Source organism: Rutilus rutilus, assembly GCF_951802725.1.
Source record: "Rutilus rutilus genome assembly, chromosome: 19".
Lineage (NCBI taxonomy): Eukaryota > Metazoa > Chordata > Actinopteri > Cypriniformes > Leuciscidae > Rutilus > Rutilus rutilus.
In genome coordinates, this window is record NC_140232.1 from 2191870 (window position 1) to 2209172 (window position 17303).

The 17303-nt window shown below is 40.6% G+C and overlaps 1 protein-coding gene across 5 annotated transcripts in view; it reads right to left on the minus strand.

Moving 5' to 3' along the window:
* The window catches only part of LOC311278736 (serine/threonine-protein kinase WNK2), a 71743-nt gene that overhangs the window by 12622 nt on the left and 41818 nt on the right, over window positions 1-17303 (minus strand). For all 5 annotated transcript variants that reach the window (XM_084389745.1, XM_084389747.1, XM_084389748.1 and 2 more), the window contains 10 exons: window positions 17109-17279; window positions 15833-15884; window positions 15671-15745; window positions 13892-14607; window positions 11823-11880; window positions 11449-11522; window positions 11003-11146; window positions 9183-9550; window positions 7239-7456; window positions 5311-5487 (listed from right to left, as the gene is read on the minus strand). In XM_084389745.1, the coding sequence (XP_084245871.1) occupies window positions 5311-5487; window positions 7239-7456; window positions 9183-9550; window positions 11003-11146; window positions 11449-11522; window positions 11823-11880; window positions 13892-14607; window positions 15671-15745; window positions 15833-15884; window positions 17109-17279 (2053 nt within the window). The remainder of the gene's footprint in view (window positions 1-5310; window positions 5488-7238; window positions 7457-9182; window positions 9551-11002; window positions 11147-11448; window positions 11523-11822; window positions 11881-13891; window positions 14608-15670; window positions 15746-15832; window positions 15885-17108; window positions 17280-17303) is intronic.

Sequence of the window (17303 nt, forward strand, 5' to 3'; positions counted from 1 at the left end):
GTGGGTGAGGTGTTGGATACCATGCCGGCTTTGCAGGTGTACCAAGCTGATGTCTATAAAGATGAAGGGGCTGACTTGACTCCTGAGACAGTCAAGGAGCTCAGATGAGCAACTGATTTGGTGCTCAGTCATTCAATGGCAAGGTTGGTGCCGACCGAGAGGCATCTGTGATTCTCATGTATATCTGTGAGGTTGAAGTTGGCTAGAATTTAAACCTCATAAGTGCTGGGAGCCAAGGCTTCTGACCTGCAGCCGTTCCTGATTGAGGGGTCTCGAAAAATCGTGTCAAACTGCTATAGCGTATTTGCTAAAGCATATTTGCTTTTCATCTTGCTGGCCTCGAGATTATGTTCTGCTAGTTTCTCCAGATTTTGCATCTCAGATGACAGAAGAAAAACAGTGTGTCTTTTGTTTCATGCAACAATGCCTTTGGAGCACAGGAGTTGTGCCTCGAGTCTCGTTTACAGTGATGTTCTTACATGGTTCATGCTGGTTCCCTTATTTTAAATCAGGCCATACAATCTTCCTGTTGGGATAGGGTTTTCCTGCTGCTCAGCCACTTCAGCGTCCCCTTCAGGAAGGTCTACTTCTGATAGAGGCACATTACTATTCTACACCCCTCATATCTCTTGCACTGACCAGTGACACTGGTCACTGTCAAGCAACTATATCAGCTCATCAGCTATATCAGATTTTGAGTCTTGCCATTTTGACATTTCCTGATGGCCAGATTCTGTCAACACAAGACTATTTCAACAAACACCTCATCAGTAGGTTGGACGCACTTTACAAAGAACGTCCAGTTGTCTGGCCAAGTAAGACTGGTAACCCAAAGGTTGATTCACAAAACCGGCAGTAAATGACTGAGGTGCTCTTGAGCAAAGCACCTAACCCCCAATCGCTCCCTGGGCACCACAGCAAAAATAGCTGCCCACTGCTCCAGGTGTGTCCACGGTTTGCAGTGTGTGTTTGTTCACTGCTCACTACTCCTGATGTGTGTGCAGTAACTTAGATGAGTTAAATGCAGAGAACAAATTCATATGGGGTAGTGATGGGTCATTCATGTTCATTGCGTCGGTCACATGACAATTGAACGAAAGACTCGGAAGGTAAAGTAAATATTTATGTTCCCTGTAAATCATCTTTGGCTCTATTATAATGATTTCTTAATTCAGAATATGATCAAGATTGCATGGTGGATGTGTTCGCGGAATTTGACTGTTAAAAGTATAACATTTAAAGCCACTTAAATGAATGGAATGACTCGAATAAAGATTCGTTCATTTTGATGAACGAGATCGAATGAGAGAGTCAGTAAAATGATTCGAACTTCCCATCACTAGAATGGGGTACCATACTTGGCCTTTACATGTCACTTTCAGCCCATGGAGTCTGGAAGTGCGATCATATCATAGGCACTGAAAATACCTAGAGATGGTGGCAGTTTGTCTACTAAGTCATTTCTTTCAGGACATTTGAGCCTGGTATGTGGTTCTCATGACAGACAACATGTCAGTAGTTTCTTACATAAACTGAATGTGTAGGTGACCCATGTGGTGTTTAGTGTGGCACATTAATTTGGCGCAGAACAAACTTCTGTCACTTCTGTCAAACTTCGCGTACCTACCCCGAAGTGACAAAATAAAATAAAATTCTGTATCAAAATTTATAAGGAAAGACCAGTACTTTGTTTAGGCTTGGTTTGTAGGGAATTACAAACCTGTGCACATATATTCAAAAGCACATAACTATAGAACCAATTCTTAATGCGCATGTGAACGCCATCAGCGTTTATCACAGGTTTGCTTTAAAGTCTGTGTAGAGAGAACAGTGTCGTCTTAGCGGCCCCTAATTTAATAACAAATGATCGTTGCGACGGAAGCGAATCAATCAAAACTAACTTTAGCTGGAAAATAACTTTATTAAAGAGCTGCTATAAAGCCAAAACAATCTCTGTTACCTTAAATGATACGCTCATCTCTGTAAAGCTGCTTTGAAACAATCTACATTGTTAAAAGCGCTATATAAATGAAGATGACTTGACTTCACTTGACTTGACTGAGGGCGGTGCATATCCCAGGTCAGTTGCATGTGGGAGCAGATCTTCTCTGAAGGTAAGGGTTGAGGCCTAGAGTACAGAGGTTGCAGCCTCATACCATTGGTCTGATTTGATGAGAAAGAGTCCAGCTCCCCCTTTGATTTGTGTCCTCCAACTCTTGGGATAAACACCCTGGCTTCATGATTGGCTGATGGCCCATCTGTATGCCTTCCCACTGATAAGTCTGATTACGCCAGTCCTTCTAAGAGTGTGGGAAGTGCGTCTTGGTATGTTTCTTGAATCTGGTGTTTCTCCTGGATGAGAGTCCGTAGGAAATACAGATCAGAGTGGATTAACTCTCACGGGCTCAGGGCAGTATGTGGCATCTCTGGTAGGAAACTTTGAGTTTGGTATTTGATTGGGGGTATCTGGTTAATTCTGGTCTTTTGTCTGAAGTTACAGAGACCCTTTTGGATGCAAGGGCTCCCTGTACTAGGAGGCTGTATTTTCCTAAGTGGCAGATACGTGCATTGTTGCGTAGAGAGCACACTTTGAATTTGGGTCATTCCTTCTTGCTTCAGTTCTGGCCAGAGGTTTGCGTTAACTGACATTTTCCATCATTTACAGAATTCTTTTTTTTTAGCAGTGATGGAAAAATCTAAATGCTGTCCATCATTTTGACAGATTACACTGAGGGTGATCTATTGTAACTTGTAACTGTAAGTCCCACCCTTTTCCAGTTGGTGAGTCAGGCTGTTTATTATTGTTTGAATTTCATAATAAAATGAACATAATTTGAATGAGACTTTGTTTCATATCAAACGTAAGAAAGCACAAAGATTATTGTGATTTATTGGATGGGAGGCGCAATATAATCTTCTGATCATTCATCAACTGAAAACAGCACTGACTAAAAGATTGATTCTTGAGATGTAATAATTGATATTGGTCTATAAAAATAAGAATCGAATAAAATTGAAAAAAATAATAATATTTTTTAGCCAGCCCTAACGTTGTTTGCCTGTTCGGGTCGTGTTTAAGTGGCCTCCGCTGTCACCTGCGGGGGAAATAAACAAACATTCATCCGCTTCGTGAGGTGTTGAACACATGAAACACTCTCTGTTTATCTGTTTTCCTCAAAAATAAATAAATGCTAAATCTAGCCTATATTCTCGTCCTATAAATTCATGATTAAAAATGACGGGTAACAATAGATTATGACAGAATTTTTCCGACCCTGACAATGCGGAAGTCTAACACCTCCTCTGGTTCTGCCAAACCTTCAGGAGTGCTTTTCTGCATGCGTGGACTCAGCTACACTTAAAGTGAATGTAGCCGCGACTACTGCTGAGTATACACCAGTTAATGGTGTTTTTTCACTTGTCTACTGCATTATGCATGAGATTAGCTGGCTGAGGCCTTTCGGTCAAGCTTGTGTTCTTTCTTGTAACTTATCTTAGTAAGTCTTAGCTTTTCTCCTCCACCCTTTGAGCTGGAGAATGGGACAGAGCACAGGCTTTGTCCATGAGGCCGTTACAGATTTACTGAATGCTAACGGATCGTTTTCTCCAGGTATTTTTAACATTTAATTGCCTGGAAAATCTTTAAGCAGCTACAATGGAAATATATACAATACATTCACAAAATATTCAGACTGCTTTGCATTTTTATTCACTTTCTTGCAGTAAAACAGAAATAAAATCAGTTACATATGCATTCAGACCCTATTCTTAGGGTACGACAATGATGCGCTTAAAACGGAGAAGTTTTTCTTTTGAGTTTTCCATGTAGAGACGACATACGATTCACGTTTTTGTTGTTTACACGGAGACAGTTTTCAAAAACGTGCACTTTGAAACCCGGTTTCAAAAGGTTGCGTTTTCAGGCACCCAAAACGCTGTTGTTGTGTAAAATCTTTTATATTTTGAGTTGAAAACGGTGTCGTGTAAACAGCTCCTAAGTCCTGGGCTACCAAGGGTGCTTCAACAATTAAAACTGGGTATGATGCACACCTTCTTTTGGGGATTCTTCTTTATGGATCCTCTCAAGGTCTGTGAAGTTGAGAGCATTGCTGTTCCACAATCATTAGGTCCTTTACAGATTCTTAGTGGGGTCAAAGTTAAGGCTCTGGTTAGGCCACTCAGGAACATCAGTTGGAAGGTGAACCTTCCATCCAACCGGAGGGCCAGAGCTGGTTTTCCTCAGTATCTTCCTTATATTTTGGGGAGTTTTACGATTCACTTCAAAGGTGGAGGTGAAAGGAAACAACAGAGGAATAGGGAAATGACATGAGCCAGATTCAAGCTCTTGTTTCTACATAAGCACCACCGCAACATCCGAGTACAGCATATGCAGTTTGCCCCAAGTCTTTGGCACAAACTATTCATAAGATAGACTTGTTCACATATAGCATCAATAAAGAACTTTTGTGGTAATAACTCCTTAATTTGGCAAAATACAAAAGATCTTTTGCCTTCCCGCTCACACATGACCTCTAAATTGGAGACATTAACAGCAAAGACTAAATGTGTGAAAGTGTCTACTGACCCGTAAGAATGTTTCATACACAGTACGAGCATCATGCAATCTTCCTTTGCCGTCCAAGAAATCATGTGACAGAGCAATTAAGGAGCCGTTTAAATGTCACATTCTGACTCCATTTAAACGAAGTACATGAGTTGAGCGCACATGAGAGACTGTGAAATAACCCCATGCGTGTGAGAGAGTGAGTGAGATATGTGACAAAAACAGAGAAGGAGAGAGATATGAGTCACAGAGAGGCATCTCTGACACTTTTGTCTTCTGCATATCAGCTGTAAATGAGCGTCACGCTGCGTCCGAGCCAGTTTCTAGCAGTGAATCATACGCTTTGGTTTCTGTGTGTTGCTGTAAATAAGACCAAAATCTTAAGATTATTTTTCTTACCCCATAGGCAGATAACTGCTTGTTTTAAGCAAAAACTCACTTTTATTTTTCTTTATCAGAAAACAATATAGAATTTCTCTATATTCATCTTATTTCTCCAGTAAATGCTTCTTGATTTAAGAATTTGTAGATATTTGAACTGGAAACAAGACAAAAATACTGAGTAAGAAAAGCATTTTTTGGCAGTGTAAAGTCTTGCTTCACATAATCTGTGGTCGTTACTGCAGTGAGACGCTAGCCGCACCGTGGCCGGTTAGGGCAGCGGAAGACGCATTTACAGCTGACACTGTGTGTGCAGCATCAGCTCGACAGGCTCCTCTAGATGACAGCGGCGTGTGTGTGTTCACCTTGTCTGGGTGGGGTGTGTGTGTTGGGGCCGTAGATGTTGTCGGAGGACAGAGAGCCCTTGAGCGAGCAGGGCTGCTGGGTTTGGACCGGCTCCAGCGGTTCTGACACGGGACTGGCAGTGCTGGAACCCACAGAGCTCTTGACCGGAGAACCCGACGTACTGGAGCACGTCTCGGCTACAGGAGAACACAGACGGCTAATGGTGACAATCTGGGTTTTTATACCCAACGATAGTGAACAAATACGTAGAAAATCCAACTAGGATGAAGCTTTCATTTTGGTGGAATTAAAGGGATAGTTCACCCCAAAAAAAAAAAAATACCCCATGATTTACTCTCCCTCAAGCCATCCTAGGTGTATATGACTTTCTTATTTCAGACAAACACAGTCAAAGATATATTAAAAAATGTCCTGGCTCTTCCAAGCTTTATAATGGCAGTGAATGGAGGACGAGAATTTGAAGCCCCAAAAAAAGTGTATCCATTCATCATAAAAGTAATCCATACGACTCCAGGGGTTAATAAAGGCCTTCTGCAGCATAGCGATGCATTTGTGTAAGAAAAATATCCATATTTAAAACTTTAAAAACTAAAAATAACTAGCTTCAGCAGACGGCCTGCGCAAGTCGACTTACGCCAAAGGTGCACTGCAATTTTTGGGTGAACTATCCCTTTAAAGATTAAAGATGCACGGGTTGCGCAAAACTGGAAGAGATGGGATATTTAAAAAATGCTATTATTGAAAATATAAGTATAATGTTGGATTGACAAAGCCAAACTACTGTTCTTCTATTTAAGCACAGACCTTCATGGATGTTCTGACTACGTATCTTTTCTAAGAGATCAGACTTACTGAATTCCCATTTCGGACTTCCGAACAAACCCAAACCTGCATTGAGGGGTTGAAAGCTTTCGGTTACACTTTATTTCGATAGTCCCCTTTAGACATTCTACTAACTATCAGTAACTTTGCAACTACATGTCAACTAACTCTCATTAGAGTATCAGTAGACTGTCTGTTTAATATCTGCTAACACTTTATTTTTATGCTCCTTAACAGATATTCTACTGACTATAAGTAACTTGACAACTACAAGTCAACTTATTCTACTAACCCGAACACTAACACCTAACAGCCTACTAATACTCTAATGAGAGTTAGTTGACATGTAGTTGAAAAGTTACTTATAGTTGGTAGAATGTCTAAAGTGGTCTATTGAACTGAAGTGGAACCCTTTATTTTAAGGTGTCGGTGTTGCAGCGTAATTATACATTTAGGTACTGAGTAATAATAATTAACTACATGTAATGGTAACACTGTAGGGTCCAATTCTCCCTATTAACTTGTTGCTTTTTAGCATGCATATTACTAGGATATTGGCTCTTTATTAGTATTTATAAAGTACATATTAATGCCTTATTCTGCATGACCATATTCTACATCCCTTAATCACCCAATACCTAAACTTAAAGTCCGCCTGTGGTGAAAACCAAGCTTTTAATGTTGTTTATGTGTCTATGTGGTGTTTTTAATATGCTTTAAGACAAAGCATGTGTAAATTCATAAGTCGACACCATTGCTGAGTATTTCCTCCTTAAAACTGCAGTGAACCAAAGACAGTCTCAAACACACGCTTTGAAATCGCTGGTGTTTCTGACGTCACAAACTATCTTGTAACCAATCAGATCAACGTGTGATCGTCAACCAGTGGATCTCTGAGCTGAGTGAGTGAGTGGAGGCGGGGCTCATTTGCATATTCATAGAATCGCGCATACTAAATGAGGCAAGGGTGTCGAGTTACATTCAAGATATTTTAAGGAAAAAACGCTTAAATATGTCATTTTGGTGATCAAAGATGAGTTTTAAGGGATAAATGATTGACTACAGGGGGACGTTAAAGCTGGTACTCAGACGCTTGCATACATACTTGAGCTGTTGCTTCGGTTGCTCCTGAGGTGTTGCACCATGGGATTGAGCAGTCGGCTTCCCTTCAGCTTGTGTTTGGAGGCTCTGCGGCGTCGGCCTGTAGGCGGCCCTGCGTGCAAGAAGCCCACGCTGGGGGGAACGGGCCGACCTAACTGAGAATACAGCTGCTCGATCTCTCCTCTCTGAAGGGCCTGAAGCTCAGAGATCTCCTTCATGTGCCTGCAGGGAGAAAACATTGAGTTAAGCTATTCATCTGCTTGTTTTGACTGTCGAGTCATGAATGCATGCATAAAGAAACATGTGATTCTGTCGGGGAAATGTTCTATTTGGCCAGTGAAATTCAGTTTACAGAAGTGAAAATGTGTTTGTAAGATAAAAGGACAAAGCAAACCACTTTGACAAAAGGACTCGACTCAATTTAAGGGACTTTGATATGTTTTATGTATAAGAGTTTAATCTGAACCATGTCAGGTGCTGAGAAAGTGAGTTTAATGCAATCAAGATATATTATAATTATGCAAATTTTAATTTCGCAATAGTTTGGCGTAAATGTGTACAACCGAACAACTATAGCCATAACGTGCAAACACACAAGAGAGAAATGAGCACAATAATTTAGAATAAAATATGCATTTTTAATATATTAGTCAGTAAGAAATCTCACTCCAGCCAAGCAACCAAAGTTGGCAACCCTGTCATGTTCAATCATGTTAAAATACACATCAGTTTCCTCTTACAGGGGCCGGTTTACTCCTGGTCTCAGCTGGTCCCGTTAGAAGTGGTCAACTCATCAGATGTTTGATTGCACAGTTTTATTTTTATAACTTGAAAACCCTTATTTTGGCACAATTATTCTGTGTTATAGAAGCAGGAGGTCCTTCAGTCCTGTTGTTCAGACGCATAAAACAGTGTCCTAACCGGACGCGCCACTCGATAAAAGGCATCTTTTCTAAGTTAATCAGAGTTTCTGAACCAGCTGGCTGGAACAACAACATACATAGATTATGTGTTTTATTTAATGTTAAAATCATCTAATGTGAGTTTGAATATCATTTTGTGTGACCTTTAAAGCTGTACTGAAAGTAACAATGGATAATTCACCTCAGATCTTGAAAATAAATTAAAGGAAACAAGAACGTTCAAACTGTCAATAAAACAAGTGTTTTCTATGACGAGAGCTTGTTTGTAATAATATTAAAATGGTGTAATATTTGTGAATTTGATTAAATGCTTATCCATTTTGTAGCAAGTGCAGTGCGCTTGCAGAGAGACTCCGCCCACACGCTCTTCTGATTGGCTGTGATTTTAGATTGATTTGATTGTGAATGCAGTGCGCTTGCAGAGAGACTCCGCCCACTCGCTCTTCTGATTGGCTGTGATTTTAGATTGATTTGATTGTGAATGCAGTGCGCTTGCAGAGAGACTCCGCCCACACGCTCTTCTGATTGGCTGTGATTTTAGATTGATTTGATTGTGAATGCAGTGCGCTTGAACAGAGACTCCGCCCACACGCTCTTCTGATTGGCTGTGATTTTTGATTGATTTGATTGTGAGTGCAGTGCGCTTGCAGAGAGACTCCGCCCACACGCTCTTCTGATTGGCTCTGATTTTAGATTGATTTTGTCGCTTCTTGTAGTTTAAAATTAAAGTCAAAATTATACGCTGTTTGTTTTGTGCAATATTTACCAGTATAACAAGGAAAAAAGTAGGAGGGGACTTAATCAACTGGGAAATAAACACATGGTGAAATTTTTTTCTATATTATATGATATATGATGTTGTTGGCCAAAAAAGAAAAGTCGTTTCAGAAGTGAAGCAATTGTTACATTGTGATGAAAGATTACCAAGTTTAATAATGTGCACTGACGAATTGTGCACAAGAACCTGCGTTAAAAAGTTTTCACTCTTGGACTGGGCCAATGTTAGCACACGTAGCTTTACTCACTTCTCTCTCAGCTTCTGCAACTCTCGCTTCATGTCAGCATCCTCAAATTCAGAGTCGTTATCGCTGCTGACGTAAGCAGAGTGGGCGTGGCTTGTGACCGAGGGGGCGTGTCCGTTCGCCACAGGACACGAGGGCGAATCAGAGCTCTGCACGCTGCTACTGTGACCCGAGCGCCGGAGGAAAGCCACCGCACGTTTCATGAAGTCGGACCGGGCCGGAGCCGGAGCCGAGGGCCTGATGGACGGGGTCTCGCTCGGATCCTCCTCTCCTGAGTCAGAGGACAGGCACTGCATCGTCCCGTCAGCTGACTGACAGCTCCGAGCGCTAGGCATTGTGGGTCTGGACTCTGGAAAGGAAGTAGGTGTGTCCTGAAAAAAAGAAAAGTAAAAGAAATGTACATGTAAATGTATGATATTGACAAGCTATGTCAGACTCCTTAAAGAACAAAGTTTATGCAAATAACCCTAATTAAGTATAAATAACAGAATAAATGAAAAACTAAAATAAATAAACAAATACATAAATAATGATGAATGAAGGAATTATACATAAAGAATGAATAGTATATAAAAAAGAATGAATAGTAAATGAATGAATGAATGAATGAATGAATGAATGAATGAATGAATGAATGAATGAATATACAACTAAAATAAAAATATGTATGGATGGATGGATGAATATACAACTAAACAAATAACTACACAAATAAATAAAAGATTGGATGGATGGATAATGAATAATGATGAATGAAGAGATAAAGGAATGAATGAATTAATAATGATGAATGAAGAGATGAATGAATTAAGGAATCAATGTATGAATGAATGAATGAATGAATGAATGAATAAATAAATATACAACTAAATAAATAACTATACAATAAAATAAAATATTGACTGAATGAAATCATTGTATTTGACGGAGGCTGTTTGATGGAATAATGTGCAGTGCGTGTGAAACATTAGTGTGTTACATTGCGGTCACATGACTTCATCACGCTACATTATTCAGTGAGTGGCATGCTAAAAATACACTTATTTTGCATTTATTATCCAAATTTTGGCACAAACATCTAAAATTCTGACAGTCTGATCAAATGAAGAGTCATAAAAGAGACACTGTTCCCCAGACAGCTTTCTGTGTGCAAACTCCGAGACGGAGCCGAATGCGGATAAGCAAACGGGCTTCGGATACGCAGCTAAACGCGTACACACATAAAATGTCAAAATGCCTGTTTGGAGAGTGTTCACGCAAACACAGTGGGTTATTGTCTTTAGTAAACGCTCACAGTTGAGAGAGATTGTGTGTGTGCCAGTATACTGGATCTGTGCATTAGCTCTTAAAGAGACAGCAGCCTAATAAACCTGATGCTGTCTGTGTCATTAATGTTCATCAAACAACAAAAGACACAGGACAATCACTCACTGATCTCGACAGAATAACTTAAGTAGCTTATGAAGTAGCTTTAACCAGGATTAATCTATATTTAATGTGCACAGTAAGACTATGCAGTGACATTATATGACTATATATGTTATTTAACAGTGTGATTTTACATTTGATTATAAATTGTAGGCTATTGCTGTTCCTTGTATGTTCCTTAAAAACTTAAAACACTATTTCATTTGTATTTTTGTTCTGTTGTATTTATCTGTCAGTTTTATTTATAATTAGTTTCTTTGTTCTTATTGTATTGCTGACTGTTCACTCGTCTTATGTAATTATTTTGAGGACCTTTTTCTTACACTCGTGATTATGATTTTTGCCATAATGGAGGTGCACAATGAGTAGTGTTAGTCCAAACGCGGCAGACAGACCTGATATAAGTCCGGAGGAGCTGAGTAACGTTTGCTCGCTGACTTTGACGTGGATCTGTGTCTGTTCTCAGATCCCGACTCCAGATCCATCACAGGATCTCCTCCACCATCATGAGAAGACACGTCTGAATCAGTCGGCACAATCTGCAGCAACACAAACTCACAGCGTCAGCCAACCGAGACAGTTCATTTCTGAGGAGCATCATATGCATCATATGGGCCTTGCACACAGAGTCAGAAATTCTCGTCAGACATTTTTGCAAGTTAAAAAATTAATTTGTCAATTCGGATCGGGTTCGATTTTCTGCGTTTTCCGCATCCGTAGCCAGCCTTTTGAGAAGTGTTTTGACAGTTCAGAGCCACCGAATCACGAATACGGAAAAACGCATAAAATTTGGCACTCAGTGTGCAAGGAGCTTGAGTAATCGTTAATGACGGGCTGTGACCTGGAAGTGGCTCTTGGATGCGTGAGTGCCTGATCCGGCCCCGGAGTCCGCTCTGCTCAGGGGTCTTCTGAACGCTGAAGGAGAATGAGAGAGAAGCTCTGACTTTTAAAACTCTTTATTTAAACATGTACTGAAACACAACATGCAGTGCTCAAAATACAAAAAAATAAAAATGTATCTCAAAATCATAAAACCGATTAAACCAAAAGCAAAAAAGTAGTACCAAAGCAGTAAAAGTTTGCAGTACACTTGTGTTACATTTCTACAGGTCTTCCAAATGGCTAATTTAGCTTGTTTAAGTACTAATAAGTACACCGTTCTCTGTGTGTTTCTGAATACTTGCATCCATAAATGAACATTCACTCATTACTTACGGGCAACAGCAGAGTCACTCAAGGTCCCAAGACTGTCAGACCTCTCTGGAATCTGAGGCTGAAAGAGACAGAGAATAACTGAAATTAAATCTGAGAAATACAGAATAGCAAAAATATAGCAACAAACTGGAGAAAAGAAACATTTGTAGCATCTGGACCAATCAGACACACACAAAGTATTAATTATATTTAATGAATAATCCAGCAAACTCACTCTCCCAAAGGCCTGTGAAACTTCCCCCAAAACTAACATCCCAAATGAAGCGAACACACTGGCAGAACCCGGAGTCCTGTTACAGGACACACTGAGACCGATAAGAGTTTTTACAACCCCAAAAGGAATTTGCAGAGTTGTGAATCTCACTTAATTCTTGCTGATAAGGAGAAATAAACGCTTTTAATACTATATATATTCTATATATAACCACTTGAGAAATGTGTAAACATGTATCTAATTTTCCCACCTCATGATTTTCCTTTTATGTGGTTTGGCCTATGTACTCTTCAGACTTGCATACTATGGTTAACCAAAATCGTCACTAAATTAGTCACTATAAACTCCAATCTTCGTCCCCCATTTGTTAATTTACATTACATTCTGCTAACTTTGTGACGCATTAGTATTATAAGAATCTTGAAGATTAAACATCCAATCAAATTACATGTTCAAAGGCCTGCTTGAACACAATGGGTCGTAAAGAAATTCCCTCCGAAGGGAAATCTTCTTATCGGCTCACACACCTCCAGAGGGTGTGACATCTTCACGCTTTAAAAATGACTGATCACAAGATCCTGACGTGAAGATGATGCTGAACTAGAAGTTTCTAAGGACCCCCAAGCGTGTGCCAGGCTACGGCCTTGTCTTTCCATTCCCCAAAGATCCTCTAACTCCCACTGGTTCTCTCTCATCAAGACCACATCAGCAAAGATCAACTGGAGCCTCAACAGATTGCATCAGGACAGTTTAATTCAAATGGGCGAGACATGCAAGTATCAAACTTAGTCTCATTATTTGATGCATTAAGTATCCTTCCCCCTTTTAAAGAAGAGCATGTTAGAACTAAACTGATGGTTTGCTCAACGCTGTTGATCTGCTGAATTTCAAACATTGCTATAACTTCTTGCTTTCCTGTATTCTGCTTCAGCTCTCTTTCCCTTGGTAAACTGTAGGCATGTATGTGTGTGTATGTTAGAGTAGTTTAAGTGTTTAGTCTAGTTAATAAAGTCTTGTTCATGTCACACGTAAAGTTGTCCGTGTCTGAAGTTCATAACTGGAGTCACTAGATTTTGTCTACTTGCTCTTAGTAGTAGTGTACAGTAAGAAAGACATTTCCAATGCCCCGGAAACGTACTTTCTTAGAATTATTAAACAATTAACACTGAGTGTTCACGGCACAAACAGGTTAATTGATTGTAATATTGATTTTACTTCATTGTTAATTCTATTAACTGATCCAAATATTCATAATTATAACAAGTTATGATTGATTACTAATATTTCTTTAGAGCTAATTCACTACACATTTATACATGAGACCGCTTAGAATAAAACTTAATTTAAGAAAAGGTCATAATATTTAAATGTATTTATTTCTCTCGATTTTTATTTGCTTTGGATAAAATCAAATACTAAATTTCTATAAGTGATTCATGATGATTTGATTTAGTTACGAAATCAAACTAACGCTATCTGAGAGTTACGTTCTCTGAAACACTGCATCTGACAGGTGCTGTCAAGCTGTATTGTGCCATCAAGCAAAATTAATTAAAAAATGAATATGTTAGGATATAACTATTGATACAGAAAGTAAGAGGGTTTATGGTAACTAATGTTAACAAATACAACCTTTGATTTTAATAATGTATTAGTAAATGCTGACATTAATATTAACTAAGATTAATAAATGCTGAAGAAGTATTGTTCATTCTTAGTTCATGTTAACTAGGTAGTTAACTAATGTTAACTAATGAACCTTATTGTAAAGTGTAACCCATTTTATTATCAGCTATTAATCTTACCAAAACAACCTGACAGCTGGCAGTGTGAGGGAAAAGTTATTCAACTTTACCAGTTTGTCTGCGTTCCTCGCGGCTCCATCGCTGCCTTGGCTGTCGGACAGCGGCGGGGATCCCGGCGGCTCGGAGGCGGAGCTTGTGGTTTGCGAAGGGTGGTACTCCTGGTACAAAAGGTTTCGGAGTTTCTCATCCAGAGTCTTTATGGTTCTGTCAGTGAACTCCAGTCGGGGCGGCCCTTCGCCGTCGGACTCGGCCGGCTGCGTCTGCGATGCTGTGGCGGGTTGGGACTGATGGGTGGGGCTCGGAGGCTGTGATTGGCTGATGCTCGGAGGCTGCGATTGGCTGATGCTCAGAGGCTGCGATTGGCTGATGCTCGGAGGCTGTGATTGGCTGATGCTCGGAGGCTGTGATTGGCTGATGCTCGGAGGCTGTGATTGGCTGATGCTAACAGCAGCTTGTGGAGTGGGCGTGGCAAAGGGTTGCTGAAGCACCACGGCTGGAGTCTGGCTGACACACGGCTCTGCGTTCGGGCTGCCTTCATGAGCCACGGGCTGCTGAGGGGTTTCGTCGACTTTCTGAGCAGTGACATCGAGAGAGACAGGTGGCGCAATTGGGCAGCATGGGATATCAGAAACCATAGAAACACCCGGCGGACAGGCGGTCTGAGGGCTGTCAGAGAGAGACGCTTGTGGTGGCATTGATGGCTGTTTCTGCAGAGGTTTGGCACTGTTGACATCCTGCACTTGAGATGTAGAGGAACTCTCTGGGTCTGGAGAAAATAAGTGAGCGGTAAGCAAGCACATACACTGCAAAAAAAATGTATTTCTTACTTGGCATTTTTGTTTTGGTTTCCAGTCCAGTTCCCAGTCAAAAATTACAGACCTTTTAAATCACATTGTAAATCGCTCGTTATGCTATATTAAATCACCACATAGTGGATTCAGTCTTTTTATGAACTGGTTCTCTTTTCAATTAGCACAGGTTTTGTATCTCTTTTTCGAACTGACTGATCATAGGCCTCAGTGTTTTTTAAGGGGGAATAAGCTTGATTGAATTTTTTTCCACTCAAAAACTATTCCAAAAATAAATAAAAAACCTGTGCTAATAGAGCGCAACAATCAGGTTCCAGATGTAAAAACTGTCTTTTAAATAATAGTGAAGCTCCATTAGCGCCGCCCACTCTCATGAAGCACTGTGAAAGGCCAGAGGGGGCAGATTTCTCAGATTTCATCAAAAATATCTTTAATCTCTAATTTGTGTTCCAAAGATGAACAAAGGTTTTACGGGATTGGAACGACATGAGGGTGATTAATTAATGATGGAATTTTCTTTTTTGGGTGAACTAACCCTTTAAATATCGGTGTCTATGCAATAAACTTAAAATATATTGTTTTCATACATATAATCAACATTTTTAAATGAGTAATTTTATATTTCTCCATTGTCTTTAATTCGATTATGCTGGTCGCAATGCTGAACCAATGCCGCTGAAAAAGTGGGCGGGCACTAATGCAGTATTGAAAGAAAACAAGTTGACAAAAAGATTGAATCCAGTGTTTGGTGATAATATAGCATCATGAGAGATTTACATGCAATTTAAAAGCACAAGGATTGTTTATATATCTGACCACATTGACAGATATTTTTTCTTGTTTGAATCATACATTTTAAATTTTGAACAAGTCATCTTGCTACTCAAGTAAATATATCTTGATTCAAGTATGTTTAGATATTTGTACTGGAAAACAAGACAAAAACACTGAGAAAGAACGTAATTTTTTGCAGTGCACTATAACAGTGCATTTAGTATTAGTTGAGGTGTGCTGTATTACTCGTCTCTTCTCGGTCAGGCGCGGCCGTCTCAGCAACAGGACAGATGATGAACCAGCGCTTTCCGGTGTGAAGCACTGTAAATCGAGGAAGACTGTGTGTTAAATGCTCATACTACAGTCGTTGCAGTGAGACCTGTAGAACATGACGAGTCTTAGACTTACCGTTCTGTTTATAGACTAGCTGGTCAGACTGCGTGTGCTCAGGTTTTGACCCCTGAATACGGAAGACAACAAGTTCAGTTCTGTTTGGTGATGCAGAATTTACTCAGTAAAGTACAACAGGACTAAAGGCACACCGAGGCAAAAGGCAGATTTTATTCTTCTCTAAACCACTAGATGGCACAAAAACAGTGAGGAGTAACAAGGTATGTCCCAGCGTATATGAAGGGCGCCCGAGTTCATGTCATCAGATTCGTGTCGTTTTAAGGCAGACATGCAGGCATGCCCGAAGCATGGCAACGTGACGCAGTGTCTCGTTCCCTTCTCAGGGAACCAGGTTACATATGTAACCTAGACTTTTATTTTGAGGGAACTCAACACTGCATCGCCTGATGCTATGGGGACGTCAATCCCAACTACGTCATGCTGACCAGCGCCTGCTTGTGGTTACGACCAATCTAACAACCTAGGCACTAAAACTCAAAGGCTTAAGCCTTGAACCAATAGTGTGTCAGCGGGCGTACGGTACACACCTTGCACATCATTGCTTCCAGTAACTGATATAGTGATGTTAGGAAAGGCCTAACATAAATGTGCCCTCAGATCTGTGTGTGGTTTTCTCCTATTATGGCGCCACCGCTCCCCACTCTTGGGAAACCACATTCGCCTTCTGCTCTTCTCTCCAGGAACTCGTTCCTGGTGAGGGCGCAAACGATTACCTATTACATTCTTGCCTCTCTAAACCAGTCCACCACGGCCATAACCCTGGTCACCCAGACCCTCTACATTCGAAAAACTCGAAGCCGAATGAGCCACACGAGCAGAGTATGGCTGTCTCCAGGTCTGAGAGAAAAGGAAGGCTCACCAGAGCTGCACATTTATGACTCAACAGATATTGTTCGTCTAAGCTACATCATCACACTGTGTTGGCCATGAATGGCGTGTTGTTACATGTGCCATGTAACAGGTTCCAGTGGGGTGTGTCCCACTAGCGGCAGCATCGAGTTCCCTCTAAAGGGAACATATTACTTCATTACTGAAGTATTTGTGTTTTGCCTTTGCTTTCAAATCCTTCACCCCACCTCATTTGCCACTACAAAACAAACAACTTCAGTGATTTAGCAGAGAAAAGTTCATTTTCCTTAAGGCGTGCCTTTAGACCCGTTATGTGTGCTAATACAAGAACACAGTCGTTGTTTCCACTTTGAAAGCTCTCAGTTAGGACAAAGAGATCAGCTGTACATTTTCATCCAAATCATATTGTGATGTATTAATAAACCTGTGCGCCGGATTCTGCGGTGACGGGCGTCTGACGGAGGGGTGAGGTCTGGACGTTGGCCTTCTCACCCTCCGCGTCCTCGCTCAGAATGTCCTCGGCTTTATCCATGATGTCCTTCAGCTGCTCGATGAACATCTCCCGCTCCAGCAACAGAATGAACTCATTCTCAACCTGGAGGAACATGAACAGATATGT